Source organism: Cupressus sempervirens, chromosome 2 (assembly GCF_028749045.1).
Source record: "Cupressus sempervirens isolate cs-2001-9-10 chromosome 2, ASM2874904v1, whole genome shotgun sequence".
In the NCBI taxonomy this organism is placed as follows: domain Eukaryota; kingdom Viridiplantae; phylum Streptophyta; class Pinopsida; order Cupressales; family Cupressaceae; genus Cupressus; species Cupressus sempervirens.
In genome coordinates, this window is record NC_143119.1 from 90,798,743 (window position 1) to 90,817,926 (window position 19,184).

General features: G+C 34.6%; 1 protein-coding gene across 2 annotated transcripts in view; it reads right to left on the bottom strand.

Moving 5' to 3' along the window:
* Window positions 1-651: 651 nt before the first annotated feature.
* Window positions 652-19,184, bottom strand: part of LOC149571176 (6-phosphogluconate dehydrogenase family protein) — a 134,393-nt gene continuing 115,860 nt past the window's right edge. Inside the window, exon 10 of one of the 2 annotated variants that reach the window (XM_089812744.1) lies at window positions 652-1,058. In XM_089812744.1, coding sequence (XP_089668870.1) covers window positions 926-1,058 — 133 coding nt within the window. In that variant the 3' untranslated portion in view covers window positions 652-925. The remainder of the gene's footprint in view (window positions 1,059-19,184) is intronic. The other variant, XR_016359773.1, reaches the window with a different exon arrangement.

Consider the following 19,184-nt stretch of genomic DNA (forward strand, 5'->3'; position numbering starts at 1 on the left):
GAGATGCATGTACCATCCAATGAAATTTGCTGGTTAACGGAACGTACTCACTAGAATGTACAGTATCCTGGATTTTTATCTTGATCCATTTGGAATAAGTGGTAATGGTTAATGCTAAAATGTATTCCCTACATTAATTTTAAAAAGTTACTATAGTTCTGCTTTAAATTTATAATTTTGCAAGAGGCAACCCTTCCCTATTATGAATCTGTGTCCAAGATTTTTATTATGATAAATACACATTGAGCAACCATGTTGAAATGAGAAGAATCTACTGTAACAGTATCTGCTTTATGTTTACCGCTGTTGAGGTGAAAATAAACAGCAACAACAGCTGTCTTGGCAAGCAAATACCTTAAAGCAGTCACTAACTCACACTTGTTTCATCTCACCCCCACTAATACAAATAGTGCAGGTTTCTTTTCTTTTTGACCTCCAGATCATTCCAATCAACATAGAGTTGAATCTATTTAGTTTACGAGGCAATACGGTCTACAAGCCTTTTTCTATCTATTTGTGTATTTGCATGACGATGCCATTATTTTATTGATGCTTGTTCTTAGCTTAGCCCACTGTGCCTATCACATTAAAAGAAGCGCAAGCAGAAGCAAAGGAATTTCATCCTGCTACCTTTTTCTACCTTAGAATATATGCCTTTTTAATTGTTTCAATTAAATTGAACATTTATGAAGCCATATCTAATAACAACTTTAGTTTCATTACATGACTTCTCAATGTTCGACATGTAGGTCTGCTCCTTAGCTACAACTTCATGGAAGAAACGGTGTTTTCTTAGCAATGTAGAACGAAGACATGAGAACAAATGGACTTCTAATATAAAGTAAATCAGTAACCATATCTACAAAAAAAACTTGACCATTGATTTTATTTGCTTATAAATTTTCACTCTAATGAGGGTATCATTTTAAACAATGTTATCTCCATTCTTTTCAAAAGACTTTTCATGCTCTGAATCTTCAGGATGACCTGAATATTTATGTTGAAATATACATGAAAAATCTTTGTTTCCTTTACTTTCACTGCATAGAACCGAGTACCTACACAAGGTAGAGTATAACTGAATGTAAAATTATTCAGTGAAACAGAGCAATAACTGAAAAATATGTATGTGTTCAAATAACATTTTGGATGATTGCATAAAATAAATAAAGGTAAAAATGTAAACATGGCAAGTGGTATGAGGTTGCTTAAATTCATCCCTGGATACAAGGCCATCTCACATATTTGCTTGTGGGATTGAACTCCATTTACCATTGGTGAAATAATTAAATTAAAAGTATACAAATGTAACCTGGCAAATATTAAAAAACCTGTGCGAGAGCATGTGCTTACACAATCCTTTGTTATGATACTGTTTAAATAAAAATGGATGTTAAAGCTGCATTTGATCTTTATTCATCAATTGTCATTGTTGTTATTCATATATTTTCTATATAACATGTGTTGAAGATAATAGCTTCAGTCAGACTAATGATAATCAATAGCTTTATATATATAGATTAGAATAATATTGATTTCATCGAAATTGATCATCATTTATATCAGATCATAACACCATTGTAATCTAAGTATATTATCGATCTGCACTTTCAGATTCATCTCTTCACATTCTGATCTAGCATTGATTGAATGTTTGACTGAATGAATCAGATCGAAGTCTCATTATTCTTCATATCAGATCAGCAATATGATATCTATTGGTTGAGTGCAAACTAATGATAATCCTGATTAGTATTTGGGCCTTTTTGTTTGGTAAACAAATAGTTATAAATGAAAAGGCATGTCATGAATGGACATGCCTTGCCTCCACTTTGTGGAGAAATGTCCATTCATGGACATGACTCTCCATTGATCATATATACTCAAACCGATCAGGCAGAAGAGCATCAAAATCAATTAATGCTCTGCCCTTTAGAGTTTGGTGATTATACATACCAGATTCAAAATTTCAAATCAATATTCAGTATTTCTCAATATTGAATTATTGTCTGCAAACACATTTCACAAAGACCAAGTTCTGATTACACCCTGAAAAACAGAATTCAGAGATAGCAAATAATATTATGAAAATTGAAAAGACGTAGATAGATCAAATATGAAAGAAACTTAATCCCATTAACATAGTATCAGAGCCGTTCGGTCTTCCGGGCCAGTTTGCTAAAAACACGAGTCCTATTTTTCTTGAGACTCATTATGGGAGTATACTAATTTGATGTATACGAAAAGCATATTGAATGTGTCCTTTGACTCTTGATATATATATATATATATATTGGCAGAGCATAGCATTTGAACAGAAGAGGTATGAATCGCCAAATTAAATATTTCAATGGAAGTCACTATGGTCTTTCAGTCGAGCTGCCATCATATCCATATCATTTCCTTATTACCTACTGAAGTAACAATCGAGGACATATTGTCTTGCTTCAAAACCAGTTGCTAACTCAAGTTGGGAGATGCAATTATCAAACTCTCATATTTCTGAAATCTCGTCCATTCATATTAATCTTGCAGATGAATGAATGGAAACAATGAATAAATGCAAAATTTGCACAAGTATCTATTATCACTGAGGTTTAATGATATATTAATACTCACACTGAAGATATCAAAGGCATTATAGCATGTAGAGCTGAGTAATGCATATCGGGACACAAATATTTTGTGATTATATTATCAAACAGAAAACTGACAAAACCCAGCTATTAGTATCATGGGTCAATAGGGATGAAAAACGATAGAAGGCTGGAGTGATATGTGTGCACAGAGCCATTTTGGGTAAAGAAGGCTTCACAAGGAACACCATATTGAATCATAGAAGGATGCTAAGTCTGACAAAAGATTTAGAAGTTGGTGGAAACTTATATAGGAAACCATCAACGTTTTGTAAGAATCAATAGGCAGTCATTGAGCATTGGAAATTTATATATTAGAGCAGATTAAAACTAGATGCAAACAACAGGGGCATGAGCTTGGGGTTGGTCCGCAATGTCTACAGCGCAAAGGCATACAACCACCATGTAAGATGCGGCCACCAAAACAGCCCAATAGAGTCGAGTTGGAGAAATGCTGAATCTTGACCAATATAATTGCTAATCCATTGAAGTTGAGAATTCCCAGTTTGAGCGGCTTTGCTCAAGTGCAAAACTATGGATCTGAAAATTGAGAAGTGATCCACTAGTAATTGGAGACACTCGAAAGGTTGAGTTCATTCTTTCGGGATAAAACAACAGAATCATAATCATCACCGATAAACATTTGTATGTCTCCATGTTTCATCTTCTCCAAGTTTGAAAATTGATACTAAGGATGGATGTGCTAGTCTTTATATCTGACATCCTTATTGAGCTCTCTGGCTGGGTACACCAATTGCATTAAGAAGGAACAAATGGACCATTTCCTCTGTCTTCATAAATCATGGGGTTATATGTTTGACGTGAGTGGACTTTTGAGGAATAGCCGATTGAAGAAAGGAGATTTGGGTGTCATTAAAATCAAGGCATTTAAGTCGCTATAATATTAATGGTTGACTCATTCTTGAGTATTGTTTTTTAATAATCGATTATGAAAGATTAAGGTTTGAGTTCAATGTTTCATAATAAGTAGTAGCTTTATTGCAATGAAGCTTCTAAGTGACAACGAAGTGTAGCAGTTGACATTCAAATGGATACTTTGGGAATGTATATATATAGATTGGGTAAAATGTTTAAGAAGTGTTTCTATTGGAAAAGTTAACCCACAACGAAAAAGAGCACTTCTGAATAGTCTGGAGATATATTGAAGGATTGATATATTAATTTAAAGATTGAAAGTGAGGACTGTATGGCTACACTAAATGGAGCTTTAATATTGATGGCACTATGACACTAATATTGTGGATTTAAATTGTTTAGAGAGTGTTGAGATCAAGTAATCCACTATGCAGAATTGGTACTGGAAATGAGGATGGGAATGGTGGAATCTTCAATTTTTGTAACCCTCAAGGGGTTTATGTAATATAAGTAAGTCTAAGATATCCTAATCTAAGATAGGGTCTACAATCACTTGGAAGTATTCCAGTGTGATTTTGAAAGGAAATAATAGCATTGGAGAATTCTATCATGTAAGCAATCCATGCTTCTATGATTGAGGAAGCAACTAGAGGACCAGCTTCAATTGACTTCCAAGGAACTTGGTAATATTGGTTCAGAGGGAGTGGACCGTGATGCGACCACCTAAGTGAGATGATAGATGGATACTCTCTGAGCTTGGGATTCCTATTATTGGGGAGAAACTAAAGGATCTTCTTTAAATGACAATCAAGGATTATATTGATTCAGAGGAAGAAGATCATGTCTAGATGACTTCTCTATTGACAAGGAAACTATAGCAATCAAGAAGTAGATATACAATACATGGTTGTGACATTCTTGGAGCTTTGCTTGGACCCAGTAAGATAGAAAAGAAAAGAATCTTACTATAGTCTTGTGACCCAGCTCTAGACTAGGTCTTTAGGATGGATTAAGAAGCATAAGACATTGCATTCAAGGGAAAGAAAACTTGATGCTTCAAGATATGAAGCTGAATTGAAGACAGACATCAGATTTAGAGAGAGTTTGATAATCTATTAGAGGAAACCTTGGACGAGGAGGTTAGAAGGTTGATATCACATTTAGAAAAGTTCTAAGGCAACCTTGGATGAGAAGGTCAAGAGTTTAGTGCATGTACTTGGAACTTTAGATAGAAGCCACATTATCATGAATCTTTGATGTCACCAAGCCTAGTGATAAATCCAAAGCTTTTTACATTCACTCACGTTACTATGGAATAAAAAAACTACATTTGTGTATGAAAAATTACAATCATGAATAATGTTGTGATCAAAACAAAGGGAGTTGCTAGAAGATCTGCCAAGTGGATCTTTGATGACATTGATCATAGTGATTCAGAGGAAGTAGACCGTGGAAATGGTTTTTAGACAATGTACATAATCACTAAAGAATGAACGACTGATATTCTCACCAAGTCTCCTACCAAAATAAATTTTGTTCATTTTGAGACTAGCTTGGAAATTGTGGAGAACGAAGCCCTTGCTCTAAGGGAGTCTTAGCATTAGTGATATCTTGAAATGTACTTTATTTATTTCTTCTCTATGAGAGAGAAGTTTAAAGTGAAAAACCTTGTTCCATCCTCTGGGAATAGTTATGATGGATTCACCCTTTGACATGGCTCATGGTGGGTGTCATGTGTGTGACACCTTGACAACACCACGTGAGAGAATCCGCAGTGACTCCATGTAAACTTTTTGTCACATGTGTGACTCTATGACTTTATGGGCCCCTTGTATATATTACTATGTTGGTTTTAGAAGATTGTTGTAAATGTACTAACACTGTTTTTAATTTCCATGTTTTCCAAATTACATTCTCAATGCATATGTATATGACATTTAAGAGGCATGTCTCCATAAAAACATGTCTCTTCAACTCTCATTAGTTATCTTTAACATTTGTTTATTATGATTAAGAATGTGATAATAACTTATACACACACACACACATATACACCATTGGTAATATTAGGAAATGGAAAATTTTAAGGACATCTTTGATTAGAAGATCTCAACCATTTGATACCATATTTAATATTAATAGTATTGGTCTCCTAGAATATTGATATTGGATATTCACCAAGTACTCAAAGAAAGTTTGATATCACATTTGATATCAAGAGTAATGGTCTCCCAGAATATCAATATTCGATATTCACCAAGTATTCAAATAAAGTTTGATATCGCATCTAATATCAAGAGTATTGGTCTCCTAGAATATCAACACATGATATTCACCAAGTATTCAAATAAAGTTTGATAACGCATCTGATATCAAGAGTATTGGTCTCCCAGAAGAATACGAACACATGATATTCACTAAATACACTTTGAGTAATGGCCTTCCAAAATGTTGAGATGCAAGATATTCACCAAGTAATGGCCTTCCAGAACATCAATTTGCATAACATTTACCATGTACCCAAAATATTTATAAGGTATGTGCACACGCATTCTCATAATGCTTAATATATAAACATCCACCATGCAAAGTATAATCTATCATGATCTGCATAGACATCATAAGATATCCATCATAATAGAAAATTAAGTTACTGTAAGATTGTCACTTTTCAATAACTTCTACAAATGCAAGTGATGATCATTTGGAAGTTGTCACTTCCTCATAATGTACACATGGGTAAGGCCCATCAAAACCATATACTCACATAAACGAACTTTTGAACTCCCTCTGAAATTCAATCATCTGAGCTCCTCCACCAAAGTTACCTCTAATGAATAGACTCCCTCTGAATCTAATATCAATCCTCCTTTTCCTGCAAAAGCATCCTTAGAAAAGATCAAGGCAAATAGTCCATATAGAAATAAAAGTAAAGGAGAGTATACAATGATTAGATATATAAAATACTCATTTGCACATCTATATCCTTTTATTTGATCTTTTCTAGTATCCAATAGCTGACGTGTTCATCTCAAGACTTTCTTAATTCACTTTATTAATTTTCTTCTCCAAAGTCTTTCATTTCCTTATTGGTTTCATTCCAAAACTCTTTAATCACTTTCCACTCTCTTCCACGTTTGCATCACTCTTCTTATATTTTAACAATCTTTCTTCTCATTAATGACCCTTGGTGCATATATCTTTAGTCTTTTAACACACCACACAAATACTCTCTTTTTATATCAAATTTAATAGTTTTGAATATATATCTTTTATCTCACTTACTAATTTACTCCACTTCTCAATTCATATTTCTCAATCATTTTATTGATCAAAATTTCTACTTGTACACACTTATTGAGGGATTTACTCGATGACATCATGCATTCATACGCATCGTGTGGTGTATTATTCACAATTAGAATTCTTTCTCAATCTAAAGTTGGTTAACGTACTACTCAAGCAACAGTCTTCACAAGTTTTCAAGCATTTTGGGCAGATGTTCACTAAATGACTCAAGCACAAAGCCATTTGATACTTAACGTGCAAAATTAAACTTGGTCAAACTCTCGTGTCCCCATATTCTACCACGGTGTCGGTTTCTCTACTCCCAATATCTTATTTCTCCATGTGGCAAATAATTTATCTTTGAGGCACCTCAACACTAGTTCTCCTTTTCGTATAACTTTTCATATCTAACTTTCCGATGTCCAAGTAAACTCCCATTTGTAATTATTCGCTCTTTGAATATGTGCCATTGTACATATGCGATGTTTGTTAATGCCTCTTCCAATTCATTTGCTTAATTTTTTAACTATTCTTTCTAAATCTTTTCTTCCCATATATGAGAATGATCATGTTGATTCTCATGTCGCATCTCCAAAGCAATATATAATTGATTATCACCACTTAGACCATTAAAGTAATGTTCACCGTATCACTCAAAAATGGTACTACTAGTCTGTGTTCAAATACCATATATATTCTTTAGTGTCACGACTGTGCCTCCATTTGGTATTGTCGAGTCTCATTTCCTTGCCATGTCATCACAACAACCAAGAAATTAATAATTGAGAAACTCCATATTCGAAGAGGTGCAAGCATGCACAGATCATGATGTGAACTGTATTTCTCCAAACGGATCTTTAAAGTAGATTAAGCCTTGCACAATGAATGCCTAGGGACAAGCACACATGCAATGTATGCAAATATAAAATTGATTGTCTTTAATGCTCAAAAAAATATCTATTGATTATGGCATCCTGACAATAAAACTTCTACCATCGCTTATGATAGAAGTCTGGAAATTTCATCAAATGTCCAGCCCGTATTGGTAGTGTTATGGTCTACATAGATTCATATTTTCTTTTCAAATAGGTAGGATTCGGCCTACTCTAAAACCATGTTTGTTTTAGAGGATTGTTGTAAATGTACAAATATTTTTTTTAATTTCTGTGTTTTCCAATTTACATTCTCAATGCATATGTATATGACATTTAAGAGGCATGTCTCCATAGAGACATGTCTCTTCAACTCTGATTAGTTATCAATAACATTTGTTTATTATGATAAAGAATGTGATATAACTTATATATATCTTCAATAAGTTATATCTGACAGAAGCTACAAAACATTAACATATTGAATGGTGATGATCTTTCAAATAATGAACACTTGTATCTAACGTTGTAAGGTGACAACTTCACAATGGTTAGTTCACTATCATTATGAATATTATGTGACTTGATATTCTTGGACATGTCATGATAGTATCTTTTGGACACTCTGATAGATATCATGAGACTTGATATCAGTTGAAGATCACTATGGTCCTTATGAAATAATCATGGTGGATAAGTGTTTCCATGGACATGCCATGATTTGCTATGGTAGACATTATGCGACTTGATGTCAGTGCAAATACCATAACTTGGATAACTAAGAAGGATGTCATGTGACTTGATATTCTTGAGCATATATTATTCTCTAATATCATGAGTTAGGTGATATCTCTTCTCAAAATAGATGAGCCTATTGTGATATATACTTGGTGAGATTCTTTATCTTCCCTAGCTAAGAATGAGTGTTGAAAATAACAGCTTCGGTCAGATTAATGATAATCAATAGCATGATATATATATATATATATATATATATATATATATATATATCTTAGTAATAAATATTGATTTCATTGAAATTGATCATCATTCATATCAGATCATAACACCTCTCAAATCCAAGTATATTATCTATCTGCAGTTGCAAATTCTATCTCTGAAATTGTTATTTTATGTTCTTCACATTCTATCGAGAAATGATCAAATGTTTGACTGAATGAATCAGATCAAAGTCTGATTATTCTTCATATCAGATCAGCAATATGATATAAATTGGTTGAGTGCAAACAAATGATAATCCTGATTTGTATTCGAACCTTTTTGTTTGGTAAACAAATAGTTATAAACGAAGAGGCATGTCATCAAAGATCCACTTGGCAGATCTTCTAGCAAGGTCCTCTGTTTTGATCACAACATTATAAATCACTAGTGATTAAAGTCATCAAAGTTTATGAATCACTATGATCAAAGTCATCAAAGTTTCTGAATCACTATGATCGAAGTCATCAAAGATCCACTTGGCAGATCTTCTAACAATTCCCTCTGTTTTGATTGTAACATTATTCATGGCAGTAGATACAGAACTTGTGACATGATCCGATTCAGAAGATTTCTTTGGAAACTTCATAAACAAAAAATTTATTGTGTTCAAATCTAGAAATGATCTTCCAACAAAAATTTACTAGCATGCTTATCCAACTTATCTAAAGCCTTGCAAAAAGTTTAGAAACAATCTAAGCTCAAATGTAAACTTACTATAAATCTTAGTTACTGATTCGGGATACAAATCAAATTCAGGCACGCGAATTGGATTCATGGATTTGTGATTTTTTAATTTTTCCCATTAGGATTCGTGAGTGTATATATATATGTATATAATTTATAATTTATAAACATAGATATATATGCAGTATATATAAGATAAGATAATTTTATTAATTTCCAACGAAAGACCATAAAGGGTCTACAGGACTGACAAAAGCAAGAGCACCAAACGGTGTTCGAGAAAAAGTGAGAAGCAAGAGCAAAAAAGCCAAGGCAAGAACTAGGGGTCCTTCCTTGGCAAAAAAAAATCAATCACAGAAGGGTATAACTACAGGCGATCAAGAGCCCTGGATCGTCTCTGAGAACCACTGGAGTGTCGCTGCCTCGAAAGACTGGTGCAATGTCTCATAGATTTGGAGTGAGTGGTACTGGACGACCTTTTCACAACCTATGGCAAAGAAAAGGGGGAGAAAAAGGCAATGATGAGCTGATCAGAGGTATGACACTAAAGTAGCAATGATTGCAGGGTATGATCGCGGAGATGGGTGGCCTCCTGGAGGTAAAGTGCAAGGCACCGCTGGTCAATTTAGCTGAAGAACGCTGAAAGAGAGAAATAATCTCTGAATAGGCAATAAAATCTCCCTCTCATCTCATAGTAGATAAGGCAACGGAAAATAAAGTGAGTCTCAGTTTCAACCTCCGCCAAAGAACACAACCGACAGATTTGGTCATCTCTATCCATATGGTGGTCAGTTTGGGTCCAAGGACAGTGGAAGCCAACTCTAAAGGAGCCCAAAGAGATAGGTAGGGCATAACACCAACGTCGAGATAAGTAGACAGGGTGAACAATAACCCCATCACAGATCTCTAGAAAATGCTCAACATAAAAGACCATCCTCGGACGTAAAACCCTCCAGGAGGGTTACTCTAGGTAGCGGTAATGTACTAGATATCTAGTCTGGCATGCTCATTCAACTCCTGACATGAGGGGAGGAGGTGAGTCGAGGAATCTAGTGAAAACTGATATCGAGGAAGGCAATCAATATCAATCCCAATCGAGCTTAAGAGAGAGGTGGCCTAAGTGTACCAACAATGAGCTCTACTGCTAGTGCGGAGCTCATAACCATAACAGAGGAGTAATAGGCTGGGTAAGAATATCTATGTCGATCAGTAGTCAAATCAGAAAAACCACGAAGGCAATAGAGAAACTAAATCAAATCAAATACGACCACAAGTCTAAAGAAATGGGCATTGAACTCGGCTAAAAGATAATACTAAGGTTTGAATCTGTAACATCTGATGATATGCTGTAGAAGTAAAGTCTGAATGTGCTCGATCGAGGCCCAATCCAAAGGCAAGAAGAGAAGGCCCCCAAACCACAGAGCCATATAGAATAGTCAGCCGTACCAAGGAGTCTAGGAGGGATATCTTGGGCGAAATCTCTTGAAAGAAATGTCTTGGAAGTGATGTCTAAAGCACTTTCTCTCAAGCATGGCAAAGGCGCCCATGCCCTTATTGACTTTGGACTAGATAGCCGGTCTCACACTGAAGCGATGTCTAGAGAACTTCACCCTAATGTACATGTAAGAAGTAGTCTCAATCTCCTGTTCCTAAAAAAGGATGTGAAGATGAGAGATCTTCAAGCAGTTGAAGATCATAACCCAAGTCTTACTTAGATTGACCACGAGCTAATGCTGATCACAAAAAGAAGCCAAACTATCTAGGAGCCTCTGTAAAACGTTAGGGGAAGAAGCCAGAAGGACCACGTCATTTGCAAAAAGGAGAATGTAGATCAATACCTGATGCAAGTAACACTCATCATCGAAGAGTGAGGAGTTCATGAGGAAGTCCTCAAGTTCATCAATATACAAACCAAACAGAGTGGGGGATTCATGACGATTCTTAAGTATTCATGACAAATAAGAAAAAATATATAAAAAATTATATATATATACATGATATATATTTATTCTAAGTTTGGCATGTGGGTCCTTGGGGATCTGTGATGGATTTGTGAGGATTTGTGGATTAGTGTAGGATCCTTGTTTTGGACTATGGATTCGTCCGAATTTGCAGTCGGCGGATCCAGACAGATCAATAGTCCAAAATAAGGATCTTGCCCAAATTTGGCCTCTCAGGCACAAACCCGGTAACTAGGCTATAAATAGTAAAATTATAGTCAATGCAAGGTTGTGACATCATTTTCCTAACATTCTCACAATTCAAACACCTTGCAACAACAAAGGGATTACCTACACTATAATTCAACTTCTAGGGGTCATGAGGCCCATAAATTTTGAACATTGTCTGAACTCCTTTGTGCTCATAGCCTTAGTTAACAAATATGCACTATTCATCAAAGCCTCTACCTTAACCAGCTTTACCTTTTCATCCTCAACTTTATTACTGATAAAATGATAGTGGACATCAATATGCTTGTTATTAACATGAAAAGTCAGGTTCTTTTCTTGACAAATCACACTCTAACTATTACAATAGATTGTCACTGTTCCTTGTTTTATTCCAATATCTAAACACAATCTCTTAAGTGAAATGGCTTCTTTACAAGCGTGTATAGCTTCCATACTCAACATCAGTAGTGGACAAAGAAACCACAAGCTATTTTTTGCTGGTCCAACTGATTACACCACAAAACATAGTAGACACGTAACCATTACTGGATCTTCTGCTATCAATATCACCTATCTAGTCTGAATCCATATAACCATTAATATCATAGGAAATCTTGCCTCTTGTTAAATTATCATGATAGCACGAATATGTTGATGTACACTTCAAATACATGGAGACTCTTTTAACTGCCTCCCAATGACCTTTACCAAAATTAGACTTATAACCTATACTTTAAATTCTTTAAATCTACTGACAACAACATATTCTCTACAAGACCAAACATATTGAAATGAATAAGATTCAATACATCAAAAGATTTGTGAAAAATCAAGTAAAACTAAATGCAAATTTTGTTTTCCATAAATGCAATGTTCATATAAATCAAAGCCAAAATTACAATCATTCAAAAGTGCACCAAGGTTTTTATTTTTCAAGATCCTTAAACACATTTCTCAAATATGGAATCTTCTGCTATCAATATCACCTACCTAGTCTGAATCCATATAACCATTAATATCAAGGGAAATCTTGCCTCTTGTTAAATTATCATGATAGCACAAATATGTTGAGGTACACTTCAAATACATGAAGACTGTTTTAACTGCATCCCAACGAACTTTACCAAAATTGGACTTATAACCTATAATTTCAATTCTTTAAATCTACTGAAAACAACAGATTCTATACAAGACCAAACATATAAAAATGAATAAGATTCGATACATGAAAAGATTTGTGAAAACTTGAGTAAAACTAAATGCAATTTTGTTTTCCATAAATGCAATGCTCATAGAAATCAAAGTCAAAATTACATCATTCAAACGTACAATAAGTTTTTTTTTTTTGAAGATCCTTAAACCCATTCCTCCAATATGACCAAGTCTCTGGTGCCATGACATAGTCATATCTGTAAGTAACTTTGGTTTATAAGAGAAAGCACCCTTAGGTATTATTAAATTAATATTGTAATATTTAGTACAATGGTCATGCAAGTAACTTTCTTCTAGACCACTCAATCAGTTTTAGCAACTTTCTAAGATTCTTTAAGTTGTTTATTTAGTTTTAAAACTTTATAGTTCATTTAGTTCTTGATCTTTTCCACTATGCAAGATTTTTTCGTAATTGCTTGAGTATTTCTCTTCTTTATTCAACGTTTTCTCCTTATGCTTTCTTTATCCTAATGATGGATCACAGAGTATGATCCAAAATATTGATGAAAAATACACACTCAAATTCAAAAGCAACATTCAAATAATTATCAATCGATTATCAGATCATGGTATCAGAGCCAATAGATTGATTTTTGACAATTTTTCTAGTGAAAACTCATGGCCTCATTTAGAGATGCAGCTTCTTGGAATGATTGTGTTTGGTGTTTTTGCATCAATGTTTTGAATCACAATCTATGATCCATCATCAGAATGAGAAGTGCAAGAAAATAATAAGATAAATTGTGACCGATAAGTTCCAGAGTATATAAAGGATGCCAAAAAGGACTAGGAAGGTCAGAGGTCAAAAACTCAACAATCAAGATAAAATTGAGGAAGGCCCACAGAAAACACATAAGACAAATCAAAAGTCAACACTGCAAATAAAATAACATACAAAAACAAATAATATCAATTAAACAGGAATAAAAATATAACTCAAAAAACCAAGAAATAAACCTATAAACTCTCTAAAATAAGATAAAATAGCATAAAAATTAAAAGTTCAATAATATATATATACACCTTAATCATGGCTTAATTAAAAATTCAGATTGATCAGGCTTAATTACCTAGAAATTTTGAGGAAATTTCTACAAGGTTTTTGCCCAAAATTTTAGGACAAAAATCATGGGTTTTTTTGGCAGATTTCTTTTAGAATAAAATCGTAACTATTATTGAAAATTTCATGATGAAATTTTAAGAAGATTCTTTTATCATTTTTTCAGTTTTTGGTATTTAAGAAAAAAAAAAACATGGAGTTCGTAGATTTCTTTACTGTTTTCTTACCACAGCCTTTTTATAAAAAGATTTGCAAAGGTTCTCTAATCTTGTGACAAAGGGTTGCTGATTTTTCTGATCTAAGCATATTTTGCATGATTTTTCTGAAAAGTCATGGTGAGTTTTGAATATTTTTCCCCAAATATCACAGAGGGTTTTTAATAATTTTTCACAAAATCATGAGTGACTTCGTTAGGGTTTGATGATTATTGGCAAAATTACAGTTTCAAAGCTTTTTGTAGATTTAAATTTTTTTGAGGTTGGTCTTGATTTCAATGTAGATGAATAATGAGAGGGATGGCTTGGTTCCACAACATTGTGTTGGAAGGCACTCAACTTTTTTGTGTACTTGATCATTTATAGAAATTTTGTAGAAAAAGGTTGGCTGATTAGAAGTACAACCTTACAGGGTTTCAGAAGAAGGTAGGGTATAAAGTAATATTATTGTAAAATATTTAGTATAATGGTCACGTAACCAAACATCTTTTAAGTTGGTTAGTTGTTAGCAGCACTCTAAGTTGTTTAGTGAGTTAAGTAACTTAATATTCTATCTTCTCAATTCTCGATCGTTTTTTATTATGGAAAGATTTGTAATTACATATTTAAGAGGTATTCTAGTCCTCCGTTTAATATTTAATATCAACAGATTATCATTTCATGTACCCAAAATTTGCGGCCATCCATCGAAGGTGAAACCCTCACCTTTTCTAATGAAGTATGCATACATTTGGTCTTCATAGAAATACTATTACACTCAATGGTGTATGCATTCCACTTATACAATGTGCATATTTTGATACATCCAATAATCATCATAGCATCTATCTTTATTTGCATCCTACACCAGAAAAGACTACCAAAATACCCCAATCTATAACTTTGCTCATAGATAATAACTTTTGTTTTAGCCCAGGGAGATGCAATATGTCATTAATCCTTATTATTATACCATCAAGAAACCTGATTCTACCATTAAAATATATAGCCCACTGATACAACTGAGGGGGGGGTGGCGGTGAATTAGTTATACTACTAATATCACAATTAACAATCTTAACCATACAAGTAATATAAACTGAAACCACAACAAGATACTCATACACAATAACACCAGATATATTAACTAGGGAAAGCCTTGATCAGAGGGAAAACCTCGATGGGGATGGTACCCACAAGATGATGTACTAATATAAATATTGCTTATTAGAGGATAGACCTTGTTAGGAATCTGTTACAACATTTAGTACATATGAGTCCCTGTTAGGAGTTGTGGAAGACAGTTGGACCCACTGTCCAAGCAATTTCAATGGCAAGACCAATGTACCCACTGTCCAAATGATTTATGTATTATTCCTTGCAAAATAATAGAACTGAAATGTACTTTGTTCCTCTATCTTTGTCTTGTCAACCAAACTTCTGCTTCTTCAGATCTTGTAACCAGATCTCGGATCTTCCATCCAATAATCGCTTGGATCACTTACTCGCATTCAGTAAGCACTCTGCTTCTTTTCGCACTTTGCACTTCAACAACGATCTCAATACACATCTTACTCATTTCAATCGAGGAAAACATCTTTCCTTTATACCATATCTTCATAATAATTCTTTGAGTCGGCCTTGAGGCTTTCCCAATTAATCAAAATAAGATAATTAACTAATTACAATTACAATTGCATTGTCAGCTCACAGTCTATACAAAACTTCACACGTGCGATACTAAGGCTTACGCACTCGCTGATGTCATCAATGGACTATCCTCTGTCACTACCTGACTGCGCATCTCTTTATTACATCCTAGATGTAAGATAGAAAACAAACATCAGGTACTTGTTGTGAGGTTCCCACATCACCACTCCAAAATTTTGGGGACCCCCTTTTTTGATTGCCTTGACAAATTTTTCAGAGTTGTCCAAAAAAGTTTGATTTTGAAAATTTTACGCTTTGGACGCCTTCAGGCCAGGAGGGATGTAGTGTATAGATTTCTTTCTTCACCCGGTCTTAACTTGATTTTACGGAACTTGTAATTTTATCCTTAGGCCAAGCAAATTTTAATGAAAACATTTTTCGATGGTTAGAACAATACCCGGCAGGGTAAATTTGCAACAAATTTTTTGGACCTAGATGATTTATTTTGAAAATTGGATGTAATTATATAATCTTTTGCATTTTCAAAATGAATTTTTTTTAGATTTAATTGTTTCAAAAAATTTAAATTTTTTGGTGTAAGAGAAAAAAAAAAAAATTGTGATAGTGAAAGAAAATTGGAAAAATTGATTTTGAATGCCAGAAAAATGGTTTATTTTTGGTTAAAATTGAAATTGCATTATAAAATCGAAAATGGACTTAATTGCAAAATTGGTTAAATTTGCCTTGAAGATTTTAAAAATATCTAAAGAGATCGGTAAATTAAAGTTGAAAATCGATTTTAGCTTGCTAAATCTGATTTTAAATGATATTTTAATTAGTAAAATGTCATTAAATGAATTTTGTTTAGCATCTCCAAGGCTTTCTTAATTTTATTTTGCAATTTTGGTCCTAACCGCAATAAAATGTGCAAATTTCACCATAAGCAAAATTATTTTTGGCTTGGCATTTAATTTGGGACCATTAATGAGACATTAATTTAATTGTCTTCTCCTATAGGTGCTAGTCGGCCAGCTTGGAGGAGTAAAGGGAAAGTGGTATAAGAGGGCTCCTCGCTCTCCTATTTCTTCATTCCATCACAACCTTCTCTTGCTTGGCGATTTTCTAAGGAGGGGCAGTTCTATGTGTTTGGCGATTTTTGGAGGGCAGATTTCAACCTTGGCAATGATGGAGCAGACCTGAATATTCTCTTGCTTGGCGATTTTTTTTCACAAAAGGAGGCAATTTTGTACCCTAGCTGATTTTCCTTGAGGAGCAAATTTTCATGTGTTTGGCATTCTCCTTCCTCCAAATTGAGCAAATTTCAGACCTTGGCAATTTTGTTGGGGCACATTTAAGTGCCTTTTGCTTGCTTGGGCGAATTTTGTGGAGGCCTGATTTTCTCTAGAAGGGCTGAGAATTTTGCACCAGATCCAAGTAATTTTATTTGGCGGAGGATGCATGATTGAAAGTCTGATTTTTGGCAAAGTGCGGGCAGTTTCAAAGAGATCAAAATTTTGATTTTGCAAGGAGGCTTGAATTTTCAAAGTCTAATCCAAATTCAAAGAGAGCCCGGCTATTGGTAAAGGTAAATTCAAGGTAAAATTCAATTCATTTTAGAGTTGAAGATTGGTTCAAAGGCGGAATTTACTCCTTGTTCTTGCTTGGTTTCGTTTCCTTATGTTCTTATTGCATTCATCATCCACCCCTTCATCATCCCATCTATAGGTTGAAGTTTGGAGAGATAAGTGTAGATTCTATGATAGGACATTTGGTAAGGCAGAAATAAGCTAGACCACCCTAGGTTGAAGTTAGGAGATATAAGTGTAGTCAATCCTAAGGTAATGAAGAGGCAAAAATAAGTGGTAGTCCATCTCTAGGTTGAAGGTTGGAGATTGATAAGTGTAGAAATAGGACTTGGTGAGGCAAAAATAAGCTAGATTCCATCAATAGAAAGAAGGTTGGAGATCAATAAGGGTAGTCCATATCACTTAGAATGAAGGGGCGCAAATAAGTGTTTAGGATGGTAGATGTTAGTGCAAGCAAGAACCCAAAGGGAACGAATACTTAAAAAACCAAGGAAGACATGATGTCTGAGACCACCTTTTCTCGAAAGTGAGGTGAATAACCAGTACCAATATCGGTACAGTGAACATGATACAGCTAAAGGACAGACTGAAAGAAGGACAATCCTCCATGGAAAAGAAGATTTACAAAACCGGAATTGTACATGCGGCGGCCTTCCCTCCTACCCTGCCTTGTCCAGAATTGGTCATGGAATGTGCATCCAAGTTTGATTTGGTTAGTAAATCCATCATTTTCGATGAAGGGAAGAGAGTGTTGGCCAACATCAGTGGACAAGTGGTCAAAAAAGCATTTAATATTCCCTAGTATAAAAGCATGACAATGATAATGATGGATCAGGCGGCTAAGTTATTTCAGGATAATTAGGAGGCTTACTTCATTCACCTAAAGCAAAATTGGTTGCACGAAGGCAAGAAGGGAGTTACCAAATCATCAAGGCTCACCATGTCAAATTTCAAATCAAAATATGGCAATCTCATAGTGCTTCTCAACCGAATCATAGGTTTAGTTCAAGGTATGCAATTCGAAAACTGGATGTATTATTTTATTGATGGAATTGAAAATGGAAAAAGAAGATTTGATTGGGCTAGGATCATAAGCGAGAATCTAGAATTGCAACTTAGGACCATGCAAAATCAAAAGCAATTCTATATGGCGTCCTATCTGTTCTATTTGATTGTGAGGTTGTATGAAAATTCGGGACTTAAGGCCTTAGGAGTAATTGATAATGGGCCGGGACAATGTTTGGTGCATGAATGCTATCCACAACTTCACTTGCACAACAACAAGGACTATAAGATGTTTTGTGACACCTTTTCCATGAAGACAGTAAGGGTATTACAAAGGACACCTGCTAAGAGGCTTTCATCAGAGGCAGAAGCAAAAGTTAAGAAGTATGGGAGTTGGTTCATCCAATTTCCGCAATTCACTTATATTAGAGTAGCAGGAAGCATAGTATGTCCCAAGAAACTTCCAAGGTACCCACTCGACAAGGTAGTTTTGATGGAATTGGCTAGGCAACAAGAGCATTATGACAAAATTATGAAACTCAAAGGTGAGACAGGCATTACCTTCTCATTTGGAATTGGCAATGATAGTTGCCCCAATCCTATCGCCTTTGAAGCTATGGAGAAAGAATTAGAATGGTATCATCTAGCATGGTATAGGGCAAGGCAAGGATTCGATCCTAATGGTCTTATCAAGGCATCTCATGGAAATACATTCAAACATGTTCCTACTATAGAAGATTTTTGGGCCAATGCACAAGATGACTTTCACGTGAGAAAGCTAGCTTTCTCAAAGATTGTCAGTGAGCATGATGAGGGCAATCAAATGGAGAGGCATTGATATTCTCGATCAACTGGAGGATGATGAAAATGTGCTAAGAGAAGATTATGGTGCAGTGGATGGAACGGAGTTGAATCCAGTGGATTGGAATGATCACCAGGATCCTTCCT